The sequence below is a fragment of the Haemorhous mexicanus genome, chromosome 7 (genome assembly GCF_027477595.1).
Source record: "Haemorhous mexicanus isolate bHaeMex1 chromosome 7, bHaeMex1.pri, whole genome shotgun sequence".
Taxonomy (NCBI): Eukaryota; Metazoa; Chordata; class Aves; order Passeriformes; family Fringillidae; genus Haemorhous; species Haemorhous mexicanus.
Genome location: NC_082347.1, coordinates 36,923,618 through 36,945,601, shown reverse-complemented (window position 1 = coordinate 36,945,601; position 21,984 = coordinate 36,923,618). Strand labels below are relative to the sequence as shown.

The 21,984-nt window shown below is 40.0% G+C and overlaps 1 protein-coding gene across 2 annotated transcripts in view; it reads left to right on the top strand.

Moving 5' to 3' along the window:
- CACUL1 (CDK2 associated cullin domain 1) overlaps positions 1-17,850 on the top strand; it is a 43,842-nt gene extending 25,992 nt beyond the window's left edge. For both annotated transcript variants that reach the window (XM_059852047.1, XM_059852046.1), the window contains 4 exons: positions 9,177-9,266; positions 11,642-11,780; positions 13,878-13,921; positions 14,366-17,850. In XM_059852047.1, the coding sequence (XP_059708030.1) occupies positions 9,177-9,266; positions 11,642-11,780; positions 13,878-13,921; positions 14,366-14,406 (314 nt within the window). In that variant the 3' untranslated portion in view covers positions 14,407-17,850. The remainder of the gene's footprint in view (positions 1-9,176; positions 9,267-11,641; positions 11,781-13,877; positions 13,922-14,365) is intronic.
- Positions 17,851-21,984: the final 4,134 nt, after the last annotated feature.

Sequence of the window (21,984 nt, the reverse complement as noted above, 5' to 3'; positions counted from 1 at the left end):
GGAGGATACTTTGGAAATTACAGTAAAGGAAGTTGTGATTGGTATGGAGAAATGGAATCCTGGGGCTGTTTTTTAAAGAGATGCTGCAACTGCCACTTCAGTGAGAGGAAGCATGCCTTCCCTCTGTTTCAAAATAAAATCGAATTACAAAATTAGTTTAATCCATTTGTGATCTAGTTTTGGAGGGTCAGAGTAACATCTGCTCTCTCTCCTGAAATTTGTTGCTATGTTTGTACAAAGTGGGTTTTGTTTATAGTACCTTGTCATTCTCTCAGAACCTGGAAGCTGCCATTTCTATTTGAAGCTGTGTTCAGGAAGGACTGTAAGTACATTTCAGGTTCATTTGATTTTTGAAAAAGTTCCTGCTGCACTTCAGAAAGAGAGGGGGGAGAAGTCAGAAGAGCAGTTTAGGCCCAGTCTCTTCCTTGACATTGGATCTCACTCAGATTCCCCCAGACTGAGTCCCCTGGTCCCTGTTCTAGCTACTGGGAGGCAGGAAGGTGTGAGATCAGCACCTGTCTCTGTGCTGGGAGCACTTCTCTGAGCACTTGGTTGCAAAAATTGGAGTGATCAACGTGTCAATTCATTACTTATAGAGGAAATACTGCCTCAGTGAACATTACTTTGGCAAATTTTTCTTGTACCAATTTGGTTCCATTTGAGGTTTGATAGATAATTTTTTTTTTAAGCACTTGACTTATCTGGAGGACTTCTCATTAGTTAAAGTAAATACATAATAAAAACCCACAATACACAGATGCATGAACACAGCTGTTTGTGAAACACTTTTACACTCACACATTTATCAAGTCAGTGCTCTTCAAATTAAAGTGGGTACATTTGAACTAAGTGAATATAACCTGATTGTTTTCTTTACAAAGCCAAAGCTGGCTCTTGCTGATAAGACTGCTGCCGGGAGAAGTTGCTGTGTGCTGAACTGCTTAACTGAATGTAACAAGCAAAGATACAGCATCTTATTTACAGGCAGCTTCAGAAATGAGTGTGGGAGGGGGAGAAGGTGCAGATAATATCCCCATGTCACTAGGGAAAGGGGTGGTGGAGAGTGTCATTTTTGTTCCTGCTACAGTCCTGCATGAGGTGACTTGTAAGCAGAAAAACTCAAAAATAGGTTTATTTTCTCCTTATGCAGCCACTGTTTCTTCTGATAGCCCTGCACTGTAATGTCTGTGCCCTGGAAATATCCTGCCTGTTTATTCCTGTTTAGAAGAATGGCAATTACTGAGTGAAAGTGAATAGCAGCTCCTGAAACTCTCTACTTCTGGTACTTGCAGTAGGTAAAATTCAATGGCAGAGTATTTGCAAGTAACCACCACTCTTCTCCCTCTGGATATTGGCAGCTTAGTGCACAAACCAAGCTTGCTTTTGAATCTTACAAAAGAGGAAAAGCCATTAAGAGCATAGTGTTGTGTCTCCTTGGTGGAGAGATCACTTGGGTTTAAATTACAAGAGTTTGCAAGCATTCCTGTTCTCTTCCTGAAAACTGAAGAAAGGAATGCTAGACTGTAATCCTGCTCTGGGAGGTCGATGATGTTCCCATACTAAAAGAAAAGCAACAGAAATTAAGCTGGTCATAGAGGTGAAAGCTGTTTTAGAGGACAGTCTTCCTCTCCTTCCTTCTCCCAATTCTTTGCTGTAGTACTTCAGCCATTTATATCTATGTGTGTAGGGCTGTTTCTTGCCTTACATGTTCCTGTTTTGAGTTCAAGAAGTGTTTTTTACTCTTGAAAGAGCAATGTGCTGGTACAGATCATTCAGTACAAGTTGGGTCTTCCCAAGAAAAAAGTCTGCCTGTACTTTTGTACAGTAGTTAGTCAACTGGGTAGTCAGGTGAATTTTATCAGAGGGAAAATAGCTTTGTGCAGCACTTCTGATTTTGTTCTTGTTGCCTGGGGTAATTACAGAATTAGCCACTGAAGCCTGAGCACACAGAGTGGTTACTGTGTGTGGATTCTAAAGGCATGTGGGCAGTTGCAGAATGTCTTTGTCAGTGCCTGTGTGAGTTCAGAGCTAAAACCCAGTGTAAAAATGCATCACATATGTTTGCCAAAGTAGAAATTTTTCTCATGGTCTCCAAGCAAAAGTTCTTTGAAAAAAGTCAGGAGGATGGAGACCACTCACAGCCCACTTCATTGTGTTTTCAGTTTCTCGTTCGTTACAGAGGAAGTCTTTTCTCTGAAGATCTTTACATATGACAGCTTTGTTTCTTTCTAGTTAGGTCACTTGGAGTCAGATGAGGGGAAGAGATCTTATTTTCCATTTTCTTTTTTTTTGTTGGAGGTGTATTAAAGTTCAATAGAAGGGCTGTTTATGTTGGAAAAGCTTTTCTCTTTATAAAAACAGGAATGATATTTCCACTGCATTGCTGCTTTCTAAAAAGTACCAGAAAAGTTAACTCGAAATTTAACAGCTATTTTTAACATTGAAATTGTCCAGCTTTTTGATTCAGCGGGTAAAAATACAGTGCAAAATTATAGAGAATGGATCTCTTTATATCTGTCAGAGGCTGATGAATGCAGCAGGGAGGATGTTGCCTGAGCAGGGATTCTCCTGTTGCTGTGCAGTGCCTCAGTAGGAGTGTTTGTTGCTCTGTGGGCACCCAGCCCTGTGTATTTAGCAGCTGTGTTTGCTGTGCTGACCTCCCAAAGCCTGTTGATGTCAGTGAAGCAAGGGATCCTCCTCATCTCTTCAGCTGTGTGCTGCTTTGACAGAATGCCTTTCATTAATAAGTGCCATGTCCAACTTTTGTTTGTGAATACAGAGCTCTGTTTGAGAGGAGCAGTGCAAAAGCAAAAGGCTGAGAGAAGGATTGTGATTGATGCCAAGTTCATGGCCTTACTCTACAGCTACAACAGAGACCACAGGGTTTGTTTTGATGTGTGCTGGGTGTTTTAATTCACTCCTCTTGCCTCACCCTTTGGCACAGATAGAGCAAGAAAAAGATGGATTGAATTGACATTCACCCTGTTTGAGGTGGCATTTCTTCTTCCCCCTCAATTTTGTCACTTGTCTCAAACAATCTGCCCATCAGAAGCAACCTGTTACTGCCTTGATGCACAAACTGCAGAGAAAACGCCTGACAAGGGGAGAAAACACTCTCATGGTGCAGAGAGCATTGCCCCCAGCCTTTCTGTATGCTGCTGACATTGAAGAAGTTGTTCTTTGTGCTTCTCATTTCCTTGTCACATTTAATGACTGTTTCATAAGGAAAATGATCTTTTTCTTGAATGTCTGTCCTGAGCTGCTTTTGACAGCAGTACCTGGAGCATCATTATAGGTTTGGTGCAGCAGAACTACGAGCTTTTATCTGAAAGGTTTGGGCTCTGTAGGAAGAGCTGGGGTTTCATTGCATGGTTTAGGCTATGTCTGCATCAATAAGTGGGGTGGTGTAAAGGGAGCAGATATGAAATCCCTCCCTGTTGGTGCTGAGGACCCAGTGCTGACCTCTCCCTTTTTATTTCCTCCTTGTTCATGTCTGCTCCTTTGGACAGACAGGGACAGGGAGTAGCAGTTTGAGCACATCTGGTTTAATCTTGCCCAAAAGGAGTTAAATATGCTCCAAGATAGCTCTGTCATACCAACCAAGGAGCAGCAATGTGGGGATGATCCGTGAATTTGCTTCAAAATCACATTTCTAATCTGAACTAAAACTTTAATATAGAACCTGCCCTCAGGAGTTTGAAATCATTATTCTTTTTGGTTTGGGATTCAGGGTGACTACTGTGATGACAGAAGCAATGTGTTTTAAAAATGTCTTTTTTGATTACTGAGACCCTTTCCTTCTGTAGTGTATTGGATGTTACTCAGCCTTTAGACACTGCTTTGCTTTCTTCTTAAACTCTGAAAAGTTAGTATGAGAAGAAAATCTGCACAACTCTGCTGTGCCATGTTCATAAACTCTGTTTCTTGCTTTTTTAAGAATGAGACAGAAAATCAGGAATATTTATTTAAAGAAATATTTAAAAAGGCAGAATTACTAACCTGTAGAGTGACTCTGTCCTTAGAATAAGCATATGTGTCAGGATAGGTTAAAATGAAATCAGGTCCTTAAAAATGAAGAAAGATAGTGGAAGACTAGGAGAGAATACTAGTTAATACCAGTGGGTTTGTGCCAGACTAAACCAGGGTGATTTCTGTTAGAATTACTCTGAAACTAAAAGCTAATGTACTCTTTTCCTCAACTATGAAGGTGTTGAGGTTCCAGCTTCTGACATGAATTGGTTTGGGGGCAAGAGGGTTCTGTAGCCTAGAAAGTCCTTTTTTTGAGATGTAGGGAAGGGATGCAATTATTCTAAAGGTCTTCATTAAAAATAATTATAAAAGAATTTTATGCATGTACAAGATTGTGAATTTCAGTATTTAATTTCTAACTTATTTTGTGTTGGCAAATAGTTTAATCACTTTAAGTTTCCAGTTCTAACCTTTAGTGTTCTCCTTCCTTCTTTTCTTCCAAATATTAACAGACACAGATAACTGATAGTGAAAATCAGCTGCAGTATTGTTCCACTTCTTTTCCAGCCATGGGGAATGTGCTGGGATGCTGCTGTTGCAGGAAAGTCAACCATTCCTTCAAAACTCTTGTCACATCAATGTCACCCTTTCCTTAGACCTCAGCAGATCAGTCACCTTTACACTCTGCAGGACTAACTAAGAGAGCTTTTGTAGCTGGTAATGTTTTCTACCCTCTGTGCTCTGTAGATCTGATGGAGTAATCAATATTTACATGCTCAGCAGTTCAAGGGAGCCATCACTAATATTGAAGTCACAGCTGTAATTTGACAGCTAAGGACTAAGTAATTGTGTTGTAACAATACTGGAAGCAGTCTGGATGGTTACCAAGTATTGTAGAACACATTCAGATTCTTTAAATAACAATCTACATGCAAATTTTGTCTCTGAACTAAACCTTTCATGAAAGTACTTTAGGCCATTTTAAAAACTTGCAGCTACATTTCTTATTTTCCTTGTTTCATGTTGATTGAGTTGCAGCACCTCAAATTAAGTTGGAAAATACAGTCTCAGGTAATGACCACCATGGTTAGTCTAGCTCCTTGGCAAAGAAATAGGAATAATATTCCAATTTCAATAAGACCTCATAAAATTATATATGTGAAAATACCACCCTGTTTTTTCCAGTTATACAAGTCCAAAAGCATATATTTCTACATTTATAGCTTTGCTTTTCATATTTATTCTTTTTACAGCCCTGAATATTTTCCATGTGATTAAGACTTGGAATTTTTATTTTGTAGCATTTTTACTATGTACTTAATAAAGCTTTTGGTCTATGTAATGAATATTTTTAAAGTAAGCTGTGGCTTTATTAAATGCCTAGTAACAAATGCATAGTAATAAATTTTTTAAATTTTTTTTTTCTGATCTACATTTTAATTCATTACGAACTTACAGCGAAGTTAAGTTGGTAAAAATTTATATTTAGTTCTGTTTAAAGGAATATAAAACCCCTGAATCATGAAGAGTTTGATATAACTGCAAATGTGAGGGTTAAGCCAAAGAGAAAGTCAGTTTTCATTCAAAAGGCTTTTGAAGTTCTAGATCAGTAGTTAATATGGAGGAACTGAAGAAGTGAAAAGGTAATATATGATCAAGTTGCGTCAGACAATTTAATAATAAAATAGGCAGCAGGTAAAAACAAACAACAAACAAAAAACAAACCAGAACTGCCAAATAACAGCAATACAAAACAAACACAAAAACCTGACCAACCTACAGAAAACCACAACCCAAAATGGCAAAACCAAAAGCTTTCAGCTGCATTTTGGCTGCCAGCTGTGTCAGTTCCCTCCCTGTTTAATTGCTGTTGGCATTGGGGTTCAGTCCAGTGCTTTGCATGGACTGGGATAAAGGAACCATCTTCAGGATGAATGGGATTTTATCACAGTGAAGTGGAAAGGTTTGTGTGGTCAGATGGACCCTGAACAGTTTGGCTGAGGGAAAGATAATTTATCCTACTGCAGATTTGACTCCATGGGATCTGCAGAAGGCGGCCGAAATGCTGTACGCTTATGTTCCCTGGGAGTATTGAGGTTGTCACTCTGCACAATAATACAGACATTGCATACACAGGGGAATTAAGTCCTGAAAAGTCCAGTTTGTACAGCAGGACAAAGATCTCCAGCATCTGTTTATGTTAAGCAGTGGGTTCTGCTGTTGTTGGAGACTGGAGAGCACAGCTGACTAATGCCTTGGTGTGGAAGCTGCTGGGGTTGCTTTTAGTGGGAATATGGTTTCTGATTTTTTTAAGTTGCATTGTTGATTAGTTACAACTTTGAACACACCTGCCTAAGTCACACTTAGGTATGATTTGTTAAAATAGCTGATTTAGAAATTGTTGGATTACTACAGAGGGAGGAAAAAAGCCCTTGTTGCAGAACTTTCACTGTTCCACCAGAAACAGTGATGCTTAGGCTGAAGTGGCCACAGTCTAATTAAATATATAAATATTTGTATATGCACACACATCTTCAGCAATTAAAATAAATCTGGTTTTAAGGGAATGTTGAAGGATAAAAAAAGCTTTTAAGAAGAGCTGAACCCTAGTTTCTGCAAGTCAGTCTTGAGGTATGAAGAAGTGAATTTCAACTTACTGAGATATCATCTGCTACTCCTGGAATTGCTGGGCTCCTGGATCTTACCCCAGGTGCCTCACTGTAATTAGGAAGTGGCTTAAATGTTCATCAAGGACTGTGGTTCTCCAGTGCTGCTGTGCACTATTGGGGTAACTTGGTTACTGCAGGGTACCTGAAGTGTACCCTGCAGTAACCACCTCACTTACTCCAATACTGTTCATTCACTGTTTCTCAAGAATCCTTGAGGCCATTTGGGGTATTGTGTTCAAGAATACTTCGAAGTATTTTGTATCTTTCTGCATTTAATATTTTTCATCATGGGAACCCACACTTCTCTTCTTTGATTCTGCCAGGAATTATTTTCCAGACTCTTTCCGGGTTAATTAACTTGTTTGCATGTTAGTTACTTAGTCTGTAGAATGTGGTATTAATTTGTGAGCACTGTGGAGGTGGTCAGATGGTATCATGGTGCCATTAGCACTCTCATTTAGCTGAGGTTCAGCTTTATTTTGCCTCTCCCTCCCCTGTCTTTGTAAGGTGCAGTTCTGGGAGTGGGTACAAGGAGTCTGTGCAATTTTTGTGTTGTAGACTCTGACTAATTATTCTAATAAAGCAAGAGTCAAAGCCTTAGTATTTGTTAGTCTTTTGTAAGATTGTAAAATAACAACAGAGGTAATTTCAGTGTGTCTGGTAGAGCTGTTTCTATTCCTTGAGTGAGCCTCTCAAGTAATACTGGATTAATGAATGTCTAAGTTTGTTTCATTGCAAAACTGAATATGAATTCGTGTGCAAAGAAGTTTTACATCTTTGCATCTTATTTTACAACTTTGTCTTTAAATTTACTGTGAGATCATTTGCTTCTATCCAGAGAGAAGTCTTGTTTGCTCTTATGGAAATCATTCTAAAAACACAAATCCTACAGCAGTGCCATTCATTTTTTTAGGCTTGATGTTCAGCTTTTGGACAAGCTGGGTTAGTTCATACTGTATTAGTTCATGCTGTTCATACTGCTTATTGAACAGGATACTCTTTAATTTTCTTTATTGAGAATCAGAAAATACATGCCATTACTTTGTTATCTTGTTGAACATAATGCTGTCATGCTTGTATTTATTGACTGTAAATCAGGAGTGAGTGATTTATATCTGCATAGTAGCAGGTGATGTGTGCATTTGCAGAAAGCAGGATAAGAAATGTTAATTTCTGAAACTGCGGGAAAGTAATGAAGATTTTTTGTTTTAATTAATTTTTTTTTGCGTAACTTAATGTCTACATATGAAGAACAAATTCACAGTTATTTGGATACTCTGCAAATCTATTGGTGATGCTTAGGCTGAAGTGGCCACAGTCTAATTAAATATATAAATATTTGTATATGCACACACATTGTTTGGATTGTGCATTACTGTCACATAAAGTACTATGCCCATTTTAATTCTGTGATTTCCAACTTTCTTGGCTGCCAAGAGACTGTTTGACAAACCTTTAGGAAAGGGGCTGTAAATATGTCATTACAGAACAAATCACAGGCTCTCATACCCTCAAGGCTTCTGCTGAAATGAGCAAGAACTTTTAAGATGGCTCTTTGTAAAACAAATTCATCCATAACAGTTAAATATAACAACTGTGATTACTTGAAGGTTAAAAAAAGTACTTTGTTTTCATTTCCCTATGACATGAGCCACTTAAATAGTTTCAGAAAGAGAAGGAAAAACATGCTACTGAAGATTTTTCTTTCTATTTAAAGTATTCTAGTGGCAGATGCTGAAGCCAGAACTGGAAATGCTCTGAAGCTTAAAAAGCAGAGCTTCTCCAATGTAACCCCTAGAGACATATCCCTTGGGTAGAATTGTAAGAGTCATTTCTCCTCCTATGGTGGGCACAGAGAGGTGCTCAACTGCTTGGAAGAGAAATAAAAATCAAGATGTAGGAGTTCCTTTACACTTTCTTAATTTCTTTCTTTTGTAGGTGTGTGTTTCTGTAATTCAGATGTATGTACAAAGCTCATGTAAATACAAATGAGGATAAAAACCTGTACATCACAACATAAACAGTAAATCTGCTATTGGCAGGTTTTTCCTCAAGAGGAAGGTGCAGTTACTAGCTCGTGTTTAAAAGAACAACTTTTCTTTTTGTATGTTTACAATATTTGCACTACAAGTACATAGACTTTCAATCCATCTTAGTTTTGTGTGCAAGATCCTGAATGCTGTAAAATAAGGAGTTGTGGATCTTCAGGTGTTTGGCACACTTGGTATGAGTTTCTGTGTCTGAATACTCAAAGCCATCACCTGCTTGGGCTTGCTGAAGCTCTGCTACCTCCAATGAATGAAAAAAGTTATTACACATTTTCAGTCTACATAATTTGAGCAGGATACTTCTATCTAAAGATGGTGTTTTATTACTCTTGAGAATAAGTTGAAATCAGATATGTGGTTGTTTTATTTGTGAGGACATCGGGTGCCAAAAAAAGCACCATTAGTGTATTTTTTTGATTAAAAGAATCTATGTGTAAGAACCTGTATTTCTTGGTTAGAAAAGTTGCTGATTGTGTTAATTTTGTTTCAGCTTTACTTTTGGAAGCTCAGTCAACACCGTTTCAAATAACTCCTTCAACCATGGCAAATATTGTGAAAGGCCTCTATACACTACGACCAGGTAAAAAGGAAAAATGTTTGTACTGATCTCATCCTGTGATTGTCATTTGTTTGCCACAATGTGTCTGCTCTCTAACTAATGCACAGTTAGCCATCAAAGTCTTTTGTGTTTTGTGCATCGTAATGCTCAGTTCCACCCTGGTTCTTGTTGCCTATCTGTCATCTGGGCAAGGTACTGTGTGAATACCAAATACTTAAAAAAAAAAAAAAACCAACCCAGCCCTCTGTTCTGGAGGCAAAGGGAAGATCCATTCCTTCTCTGTGGAAATAAGGAAAGAAGGATGTTAATGGGTCAGTCATGGAATTGAAATGGTGAAAGTTGTATTGAGAGTCACTTTTCAAACAACCAGATCTTTGGCATGAGGGGAATGAGTGACTGTTTCTTTTATGAAGCCATTGTTTTGTTGGTATTATTTCATGCAAGAGCTTAATTTTAACTTGTGAATACATTGTGGCATCTTATGCTATAACAATTGTATTGAAAGGAAAATGGTATTGCAGACTTTAATCAATTTTGTACAAGAATCTTCCAAGTTTTGGAGAACTGAGGAGAGCCTTACCCTGTATTTGAGATGTTATTAGAAACAGGAAGTGTTCACAATATCCATACATAAATGGTACCTGTTTCCCTTCCTTTTACAGTACTGACAGTTTCTTACTGTGGTGTGCCTGAGTGGATTGTTCCTGAACTTCAGTCTATTTTTTCAGTCCCCATTTATGGAAATAGAAATGAGAATGGAAATCCCTTAAAAAAAGCTTTAGTGCAATATTTAGCATGTGTACAAACCAGGAATATAGTGGACTCTACATGTACAAATTGCACTTTCTGTAATCAAAGATTATTTTTACATCAGCAAAATGAACATACTTCCATCAATTTTAAGGCAATGCGAATTTCAGTTTTAGAAAATGTTCAGGACCAAAGATAGGAAGGGTGTATATGTAAGTGTAAAAATATTACTCTTTTGAAAGCAATTCAGGGTGGTTGTTCTTTGACCACACTTCATTTTGTAGGTGATGGACTTGTGTTTTCTCAGTTTTCCATTTCAGATGATCCCTGTCTTGCTGTCCGTAGCACATCAGACACTGTTTGGGTTGGTACCATGGGACCAGCCAGATTTTGAGTGCACTTCTTGGTGTCTAAGTCTGTTTTTTGGTGTTCCTAGTTCTTGGGGATGAATTCTGAATCAGTCAGAGCAAGGGTTCCTCTGAGGCAGTGCTGCTCACTTTCCCTGTGGGATTGCTCCATTGGTGTCTGGTGGGACTGGTGAGCAGGTATCTGGGGCCAGGGGAAGGTGCTGTGGGATTAGAGCAGCCTGGGGGTGTCTGAGTGCCCTGGCTGGCAACGAGGAGCTTCCCCTTCTCATTCTCTTCCTTTGTTTCCTCCTCAGGTTGAAAGTTCCTAACAGCTGTCACACTTCCAAACTCTCTTTTAATCCCAGCTCAGTACTGGGGCCAGTCCTTTTTAAAGCCTCTTCCACTACTCTGGATGAGGGGGTTGAGTGCTCCCTCAGTTGGTTTGCAGGACTGTGGGAATTGTATAAAAACTTGTGATGTTCCTCAGTGAATTTAAAAATGTCCCTTTTTTCTCAGATCAAATTTCGGGTAACTCCTACAGCCTGTGGAAAGTCTGGCTGCAGAAAGAGTTGAGGGCTATTTATTTTTCTCAGAACTTGCTATATAGTTGCTGTAAACCCAATTTTTATCCTTTGTTTAGTCTTAAAGCCTTGAAGCAACTTCAAGGCAAATTGTTTTGCTCCTGTAAAACAGTGTTCAGTGTAGTGAAATTAAATCACATTTCTGTCCTGAAGCTGAACTAGTACAGGTTAGACTTATATTATGAACATTAAAAAAGTGTTTGTCTAAGCTTTGGAAGATCAGTGAGAGAAATGCATGAATTCCTTTGAAATGGGGATGGAGGAGTAGGTTTGTATGATGATACTACTGTGATTCTTAGAAGTAAGGCTCAGGAGGCAGAAGGGTACATTTTGGGGATAGATTTCCTGGAGTATAGTGTTACAATCATTATCTAATTATCCAAGTGAGTTTGCTGATCATCAGTTGCCTGTCCTTAAGAGTGTCTGGGGACTCAGCAGGTCTTGTGAGATGCAGCAAGAACTGAATTTCAACTTGATGATGAGGTTGAGAAAAATAGTAACTCTTCTATCTGCATGTAGACATCTGATTTCAACAGTCTTATTATTTGTTCTGCTTTAAGGCATGGTTTCTCTGGATTTGGGAGTTTTTCTTTTTCCTTTTTTTGTAAAATTCAAGATCCTAATATATATTCATAGTGAAGTTACATTTGTCAAACAGTAAAAATGTCACAAAATATCTCTTCCATGTATTTTGTTATTGCTTTCTCTCTTCTTACAGAATGGGTACAGATGGCACCAGCTTTATTTTCTAAATTCATCCCAAATATTCTACCCCCTGCTGTGGAATCTGAGCTTCAGGAATATGCTGCTCAAGACCAGAAACTTCAAAGAGAGCTTATTCAGAATGGATTTACTAGGTAATGATTATTAATCTTTAGTAGTGATTGTGCAGGACAGTGCTGAAATGATAAAAATGGATACACCAAAAAATTCTGAAGAAATAATTTAAGAGTTAATGCAGTACCTTTACAATTCAATATCTGAAATATGGCCTTATTTTCAGTGTCTTTGGAGCACTAACAGCCCTGCAGATGGTACCTAAAAAGTAGATAATTGCAAGGCTTGACATTTTTTGATCAGGTTGCTTGCAGTTCATGCATCCCTTGGTTTTGGTTGTGCTTCTACTGCATGATCATGGTTCTGTTCAACTTTAACCTTTACTTTGGTTGTTTATTTTCTATAAGCTCTCTTTTATTTGTGGTGCTTCTGGAAATGTCAGTTTTCTCCTTACTTTCAGAGTTATTTATACAGGCAAAGTGTTTATTTTAAATAGACATTTCCCATCTGAGTATTGAATGAGGGAGGGGGAAAAGGGGGAGGAACAAACAGTAAAAGACACAGCAGAAAATGTTCAAATGTAAATTGTTCCCTCTGGGCAGTGCCTGTTGCTCTGTAGTGTTCTGTTTTTCTGCCCAGACCAAGGCACAGCACTTTCACCATTTCTGCAGTACTCTCACAATATAAGATTAGGCTGGGGAAGCCTCTTGCTCTACTCCCAAGAGATTCATTTCTTCATAAAGAGAAAACATCTTCATTTTTCCTTGTTACCTGTGCAATGCTGAGAGTCTGGCCCTGTAGTTTGAACATCCATTAGATGTGGGTGTGTGTAGTGCTGGGTGTATTTCTGGATTTCATACCCCAAAGTTTTCCTCAGAGGTCATCTCTCTCTTCACAGCTTGGTAAATTAGTGAGCTGCAGAGCTGTACTATTGACCCAAATGCAATCGATGTGGTGCAGACTCTTTCCTTGTAAAGGCTGGCTGTTGAGGAAAAGAATTTTTGAGAGCTAAACATCATAATAAAACCATCAGACCCTTGGCTGAGAAAAGCAGTGCATTTGGCACAAGAAATAGAAGTGTGAGACTCTGTAACTGAGTAGGCATGTAATGCTGACAAAAGAATGTAATGTACAGAGCAAAACAGAAAAGGGAACAATTTGGTGTTGTCAAACTTTCAGTCTTACTAATTCTGTAGGTGGCTGATAATAGTTCTGCTTACAAGTGCATTTCACCAGTTTCACATTGCTTAGAGAACTAAACGTGACATGTCAAGTACCAACAGTCTATATCCACAGAACCAAGTGGTTTTTTGAAATGTATTTTGCCTTGCAATGGTCAGTGTCCCTTACTACACTTCCCAGCCTTTCTTACAGTCTTTCATCCTTACAGAACCAGCCAAAGAACTTCACAGCTAGGTCTCTCATTTTCAGGTAACTAAAGAAAAACATTTTTCAAACCAGTTGGTTTTGTGGATATAGACTGTTAGTACTTGAAATGTCACGTTTAGTTCTCTAAGCAGTGTGAAACTGGTGAAATGCACTTGGTAAGCAGAACTATTATCAGCCACCTACAGAATTAGTAAGATTGAAAGCAGTAGCCACGAGGAACACAGCACAGTGAGGTGTATTCAGCAGCAGTAATTGCACATCAGCTTCTAGGTGAAGAACAACAGCTTATCAACACCATTAAGTGGTAAAATCTTCTGATTAAAGTCAGCTCAGACTTGCTTGAGTCGGTAACATTCAGGAGCATCTTTTCAGACTGACAGATGCAGAGCTTTTTCACATAGTTCTGTAAAGTTTGGTTGAGGAGTTCAAAGTGAGGAAAACAGTTTTATGCATGTTTTAAGCTCCAACTACATATGAACATTTTTTCCTCATCTTCATTTTGTAAAAAATTATCTTATAAGATCAAGCCTACTGTCTGTAGCAAAATGATGAGCTAGTTAAATCTATGAAATACAGCTTACACTTTCAGTAAATTGGGTAGTAGTATTACTATGTTTGCATTTTTTTCCTAAATCTCTAGAAGCTGCTGATTGTGCTAAGGTGTTTCACTGCTGTTTTGAAGATGCCAGGATGGTTGGGGCTGGTAGGGACCTTTGAAGGTGCAGAGGAACAGGGAGATCTTTAATTGAGGTTATCTTGAAAACACCTTTCTTTGCCTTCTCCCACAGAGGTGACCAGTCACGCAAGAGAGCTGGAGAAGAGTTAACTTACAGTAAGTACAGATCCAGCCCTGCCCTCACAGCTTGGCCAGGCAGCTCCTGGTGGAATTCTGGGTTCTCAGGGTGGGGAGAGGTGTCAGAGGCTGCATCTCCACATGGAACAGCTGTCTGCAATGTTACTCTTCCCATGCCAAGAAATAATACAAACTGCTTGGACATGGAGCCGTTGGGGAATGGTATCTGTTCTGGTACTGTTGTTAACTTCTGCTCATTTTATGGCCCTCTTACCACCAAGAGTCCTCATGTGCTTTCAGCTGAGTACGTTCACTTTATTCCCTACCATAAAATGTCACTGTTTTATGATGAACTCTTATTGTAAGCTGAAATGTCTGAATGGACATTTCTGTGTGAATGTTTTGCAGACACTGCTGTGTTTTGGGGGACGCAATGTGGAAGTTTAACATGAGAGAATTTCTTAACTTCTTCTCTAATTTCAGATGGCTCATCAGCTTGTGCAAGCTCCAGGGGATACAGATAGTGAATATACTGGATCAGCTTCTATTCCTGGCCAGAACAGACACTGGAGGAGCACAGGTGATATCTGGAGCCTCCTTTGGCAACTGCTGATACTCAAGCTCTGACACAAACTATGCCTCAAAGAAGAGTTTTGGACTTTCTTCTTTATATATTAAAATGTCAGTTGCTGCTACAGTTGGAATGACTTTGAAAGACAAATTCCTTGGTCTGGTCTATCAACAAGCTCTTCTGTGACCTTTGTGAGGAATGCACCTTGAAAAACAATCCTTTCAAAGTGGGAATGGGCAGCCAAAATCAGCAGCTTCCAAAAGCATTAGAACGGAAGAATCCTTTTTGCACTCTTTTCTTAATATTAAGGACATTCTTAAAACTAGTTAACATGTCAGTGTATTAGATTTTAAACTTCAAGTTATTTTCTGGAGCTTCTACTTAAATAATAAGAATAAAGCTTCATTATTTTGCAGTATTTGTTTGTTAGTTTAAAACCTGTCACCTTTCAAGAGTTGGTCCCATATAAATGTATCTTCTGTCAGGGAGTTTTGAATTCCAGATTTTTCTTTTATCTCTTTTTTTGTTACTTGGTATTTTGAAATCTGTTTTCCTATGTGTTTGTACTCTGTGCCTTCAGCTTGTGCACTTTGCGACTTTATAGACCATATTTTGTTACTGCAAAATGTGTTCTTGAGGAAAAACTTGATGTGAACAAACATGCTGCAAAGTTGCACTTTTCTCTTGCATTAATAGGAAGTGAAAATAAGGAGGAAGGAAGGAAAGTTGAACCTATCACCATCACTAATAGTGACTTGGAAGATTGTCCCAAATTTTTCATGTGTAGTAAGTGTTTAATGCAGGGACCAACTCTTGTAGAATCTCCCTCACTGATATTTCATTGGCCTCAGGAGTTGGACTGGATGATCCTTGTCCCTTCCAACTCAGACTATTCTGTGATTCTATGATTCCATAATTGCAATAGATGAAGATGAGAACTCCAGACTGAACAAAATATCAGGATGTGGTTTATGTTGTGCTCTGTAAGAACACTGTGGGCAAAACTCTCCAGTCTGGTAGCTCTGCAAAGTGCATCACCATCAGCACAAGATTTGCACTGGGCTGAGCAATGGTACCTGTCCAACATCACTGTGTGGCTCCTGTGCCATTTCTCCTGCTGGGGGGATGTGATGGAGCTGTGACAGTGGGTGTAGTCAGAATCAGGGATTTCAGGAGTGATGTCAAGTGTGCATGTGCCCATCTGCCTCCTGCCTCCAGTTCTGTGTCCTGGAGATCCAGCTGAGCCCATCTCCAGGGGATCTGGGCCTAGGGGCTAAGTCTGCTCATTGTGATGTGGGTTTTAATCAGCAGTATGGCTAATGCAGCTCTTTCATGAGGGGAGACAAATACTTGAAAAAGCAGTTTGATTACAGGGTTTGGGTTTTTTTTTTTTTCATTACTGTGGATTTATTTTTTATCACCTTTAGTTATGAAGAGAAATAAGTTGGTAATATAAAAAAAAATCTTTCTGAAGTGAAATAAAAGTTTGTTCAGTTTTGTCTGGCAGAACTCTTATGCCTGTTTTAAAAAACAAGACAAAATACTAACACAACTCCTTTCATGCTTGTATGGGTTCATTACAAAATGCACGGAAAAAAGAAAAAAAATAGATGCGGCAGGGACAAAGTTTCTTTTTGTTTTGTATCCAGGCTTTATGTCAGAGATTTAATTCCATCAGTGTCTCGCCAGCCACTTTGGCAATGTGTTTTAGTTGGAGGTTGGGGAGGAAGAATGAGTTTGACACTGCTGGGATAGAGAGATTCAAATATGATTTTCCTGTGTCTTTCTTTGCGTATTTGCAGAGCCTGTTTAATTTTGAGGAAGCGTTTGTTTTCCAAGACCTAATGCTTCAGTGTTTTGTGTTCAGTGTAGGGCAATGCCAGCAATCTGAACTCATCCCCAGTGGTGCAAACCAAGCCTCTCTGAACGGGATTTTCAGGTGTTGGTAGTGTCTGCTTCAACTTTGCTACCAGCTACTACAGTTGGAGCAGAATTAGATAAAATCAGGGGGTTTGAAAAGTTTGTTGGAGTGGGCTATGGAGAAGTTAATGAAGGCTAATAAGAAACAAAAATAATTTGCCATCTTCCAGGTTTTTAAAGTCTTGGCTTTAAACACAAATAAAACCTCTGATAGTGTCCTTAGCTTTAAAAATCACTCTCTGCTGAAATGGCAATATTCTTGAGTTAAGAATAGATGCATTAACCTAATTTGGTTAAATTTGTTTACAACTTCATTACCATCCTGGTTCACACAGTACAGTAACCAAGCTCTGTCATCTCTGTCAAGTGATCACAGTTTTTCTCTGGTCTTAAAGTGGTTTTACTGGTTCAGGTTTGTAAATAACATGTAGTGCTTCTGCTCCAAGTCTGAGGCAAGGATTTAACATTCCTTTTCCATTGCATTATGTTTGGGACGCAAACTCCTAGAGTGACAATTCCATCAAAAGGTAAAGCATTCCTGTCAGTGTGGTCCACTGTGTGTGCACTGAGTAGGGCTTGGATGCTTCTAGTCCTGTTTAGCATTGTCACCACTGCCCCCATGCCTGAGGAATCTGTTTGTTGAGCGCTGTATTATGTTGTAAATTTGGCATTACAATTCCTGTATGTTTTGGCATTATTTACATAATGCTGAAATGTTGTTTATCTGTTGAAGACATTATCATTGTGACTGAGCATGGAACAGAATACAGGATACTATACTAAATGATTTTGTTTCTCTGTAAACTTGCATTTTACTTACAGTCAAACTAACTCAGCCAACTTGAGCATTGGTACTGTAAAACCAGAATTACCAACAGCATGATTCTAACTTCAGTATTTAATTTAACCAAATAACTTGTGGTGAATCTGTTGCATCTGTAGCTTACTCTGTTAAGCAGTGAAGTTGGTTATACAATGGGTGTCCTCTTTATGTTGCACTGGTTCTATAGCCAAGCTTGCTACATTAAAATATTTTTAGATTAATTTCATTTCTTTATTTGAGAAGTTGAAATATTTGAATTCAGCTTGCTGACTAATGGTTGACAGTTGTTATTACATGGTTAAGATGGTCTTTGGTACAAATGATGGGGTTGGGGGTTTAACCAATTCAGTACCCAACTCTTCTTCAGCTGCATCTCCTTCCTGCAGTTGTTGGGGAAATGTTTACAGATTAATGCATTGAAGTTTTTGACTCCTGTTATTTGATGGAAGTGTGATCGGCCAAACTCACCCCTTTTAATTTGTCCCTGACATGATTTTTTTACTTTCTAAAAATTTTTACAAAAACCGAACAAAACCCTCAAGAACTACAAAGGGCATGTTTTGAGTGACTGAAAAATGTTTCTCATGTACACTGTGACAACCCTAGTGAAAGGAATATTCTGTAGAACTATGGAATAAAAACCAACCACTTGAATTTGACTCCTGTCATCAACCCAGCTCCAGCAGAGAGAAAACAAAGAATTTTGGTTTTGTTTTGTTTTTTATTTTTGTGTGATGCCTTGACATGCACAGGTATCCAGAGGGCACTCAGTTCAGCTCACAGTGTGAGCCTTTAGGGTCAGTTGACAGCAACCATCCTGGATTTCATCTGGGATAAACAAGGATATTTTTGGTAGCTTAAAAACTTCAGGTATGGGTAATTATGGCAGGCATGAACCAGATGTGGATTTATTCTGGGAGGTGTCATTCCAGTAGTTACAAGCCATGGGAATTTACTTTGTAAATTTAGCACAAGTCAGTGTGATACTGGCCCAACAAGATACTTTAATGTCACTAGTACCTGTTAGAAGAAAAAGGCTGGAGAATCTAAATGTCACCCTTGTAGCATTGAAATAGAGTGGCTTTGAATGGGGCCCAGAGTCACCTGTGAGGGAAAGTTGTCCTCTGTCTATCAGGAAGGACAGAAAATCAGCATTACTGCATGAGCAAAACAGGGCAAACTTGCTGATTTGGCCTCAGCTGGAAACTTGGAGTGCTTTGTGCTTTGCTAGAGAGAGTGAGGGAAAGGATTAAACCAGTGTATCTTGATCTAACTGGAATGACTTGTTAAGGGGATTCCAAAATTCCATAGGCAATGAGTACTCAGAAATCCCTTCTGGCTGTCTCTGGAATGCTCCAGATACACTTGGTTAATGTTCATCTTTCTGAGCTTCTGCTATCTGACCTAATTAGCCCAGAACAGGAATGTTGACTTGCCTAATGATGACAACAGAATGGATTTAGTAATGGCACTTATTGCCTCATTAGTATTGTTTTTCAATTAGTGTTCCTTGGGAGACACTGCTCCAGTTTCAGTGATGACCTGGGTCAGCGCAGGATTCTGTTAGAGAGCAGTGGATAATTTATTTGCTATTACTCATGGTTTGCACCACTGGCATTTATCAGCCAACTGGATGGTTTTGTACAGAGAACAGTTCATGAATTAATATCTCAGGGTGGTTGGGATCTGCTGCCCTGTGCATGAGGTGCATTGCCAGGATGAGAGCTCCTGTTCAGTTATGGGATAGGTGGGATAGGTCTGATGGCTCTGCTGAGGTAATCCCTGGGGTGAGTGTCACACTGCTGTCCCGTGGAAACATCCAGTGACCATGGAGTGAATTGCATTGCCAGCAAACACCCCAAATGCCTCTACACAGTCACCATGGGGGAGCTGATGGACTGTAAGCTCACCTCTTAGCTCCACAGCTGCCTGTTCCTGTGGCAGGAGGGGCTGAGCAGTGATATTCAGTTTGAAGCAGGTCAGGGCTTGAAATCTAAGAATTATCTATTCCGGACTCAAATTCCCTGTGTGGTCAATGTAAAAAAAAAAAAAGACTTCTCTAGCAGAAGACTTCTACTTCATCCATCAGTAAATGTATGTGCTCCCAGATTTCTAATTTGAGGTCTCAGTTACTGCCCATGGGCTGCTGGTACTTGAACCCACCTCCTGGAAGGAGCTGGAACTGGGCAGAACTTGACAGACAGGACCAGTCCTACCTGTGCAAGAGCAGAAGGAAAACAGGCCTGCTTGGTTCTTTTTCTTAATTGTTTCTGTATTAAGCCTTTATTGAGCAGGCACCTGCTGTTCCCAGTTGCTTAACCTCAGTTTTTTCAGGTACACAGTTTGGATGTCTGTTGGAATGGATCTGAGGCAGCATTCCATCCAAGCTGTAAAATAATCATTGCCCTTAAAATGCAGAGATGCATCATACCTGGTGATTATCCACTTGTTTTGGAAATAATCTCATTATCCTATTTGTTCCCTCAGTTACAACTTCTGAATACATATTCAAGTGAAATGTGCTTGCCAGCTAAGGCTCTGATCTGCTTCACAGAGTGCCATAGTTACAGATATGCAGGGGAGAAACACCCATAAAGTGAAATCCTGCTTCCATACTCGTTTCCCTCTGGGAATGTGACATGGAATGAAAAACAGCTTGAGTTCACTCATGCTCTGGCATAATTAGGTTTTATTATTTTTTCCTTAATAATTCCCAGCATTGAATTTGCCTTTTCTTACTAGCTGCTATATATCAAGCTAACCCTTCTTACAGCTGCTACAGTGCCAGGATGCCCTTTGTGGGTAGCAGCAGCTCCTCCTTGTGAAAGCAGAATTAGGATCACGTTTTCCCAGTGCCTCTCTTTGTAAGTCACTGCAATCAGACATATTTGGAGCTCTTACCCCCCGGCTGAGTGAAATGAAGTCCTGTGGCTCTTTGTAGCCAATGTTCTGCACTTCCCTTGGTGATGATGGCACGTGAACCTCACTCTTTACTCTTCACCTCCTTGTCAGCTTATTGTGAGCACTGCAATGAGCAGGACCCCAGTGCTGTGGCAATGTGATGTTGACCTCTCTCTGCTGGGAGCACTGTCAGTTCCTGCTGTGTAGCTTCCCAGTGAATTTCTTCATGTGGATAAGCTCCTCCTTTGTAGGAATTGCTGGGCAGACCTAAGAGTCTGAACTCTCACATGACAGGTGACAAAGGTTCAGGTGGAAATTTGTGGTGTTACGCTCTGCCCCTGCTGATGAATTGGGGATTTGCTTGGGTAAAAGGAAACAAGAAAAATTCTAGCATGATATTTCATCTGCTCTATTTAGCAAAGAGTTTCTGCAAATCTGCTGCAAACTCTCTGAACTTGGACTGATAAATTTATAACTTGCCAGGTCCTCTTGTCAGCTTGCCAGCACAGCTGCTCATCCTGGGAGGATCTCCTGGCACTGAAGGTCCAAGCTGAGGGAGGGAGACTGAGCAGAGCAGTGCAGCAGCCCCAGTGGTTCTGGCTGAGGTCTCACATCCACACTGCTGCTGTTTCATCTACAGGGCCCTTCTGTGCCTCACTGTCACACTTGCTTCTCTGGTTGTTACTTTGAATAAGCCACAGTCAGTGATCTGCAAATGTCAGGAATCACCTTTGAGGCACATTTACCAAAGCCCTTCCTGAGCTAAATCATCTCTGGGCTCTGTAAGAAATCAAAATTGTGGCTTCCTGTTTCCAAATCCTGAAAAAATCCAAATCCTGGGTGGGATGGGCATGGGGGGGATCTGTGCTCAGCTGTGCAGGGGCAGGGTGCACAGTGCTGCAGGTAGGTTTTTAATTACAGGTGTAATGGCAGTGTGTGTCTGCCCAGGGCTAACCTTCAGGGATGGGAGGTGATTTGCCTAATAAAAGGGAAACAAAAAATTATGCTTTGCTCTGTATTTTTGTAAGTGAGCAGAAAACAGCTTTAAGCTGTAAGAGAGCAGGTTAGATATTAGAAATTCTTTACTCAGGGTTGTAAAGCACTGGCACAGGGTGCCCAGAGCAGCTGTGGCTGCCCCTGGATCCCTGGAAGTGTCCAAGGCCAGGCTGGACAGGGTTTGGAGCAGCCTGGGATGGTGGAAGGTGTCCCTGCTGGGGCAGGGGTGGCACTGCCTGGGCTTTCAGGTCCCTTCCAACCCAAACCAGCCTGTGATTCTATGAAAACACCACTCTCTCCTGAGCTTTAGGGAAGAAAGGAGCAGAAAGCTGAATCAAGGTGGGCAAACTACAAAACATTGTCCTGCCAGAGCAGCAGGGACTGCCCCTGGCTGGAAAAATGCTTGAGGGCGTTTTCCCTCTTGTTCCAGAGTTTAGAGGTGTGTGCTGATAGAAGTGTTCTGGGGAGAGTGGGATTGCCCAGCCTGGCTGGGAGCTGTGTGCTGGGGAGGGCAGGGGGTCATTGTACCCCCAAATGGTGCTTGTGCTCCTTTCAGCCATTCCCAGGGTAGGACAGACCACCCTTACACTGATTTAGCTGCTTTGCAGCCAGTGGTTTGTTGTAGATAAAGTATTTCAAGAACTCTCTTGATTTTTAAAAGCATCCTGAAATCACCATACATTTGAAGTTAGTTCCTCGGGGAGCTAATTTAACTTTCTGCTGGTTTGCATCCTCAGAGTGACTTAGTTCAAGATTGCTTTAGTCTGATGAATTCTTCTTCTGTTGAATACAAACAAATGCTTTGGCCATTATTATATTATTCTCTTTGTTTGTAGGCTACATATGTACAGGAAAAAGCCCAATATGTCTGGCTGCTTTTAATTGAACTAT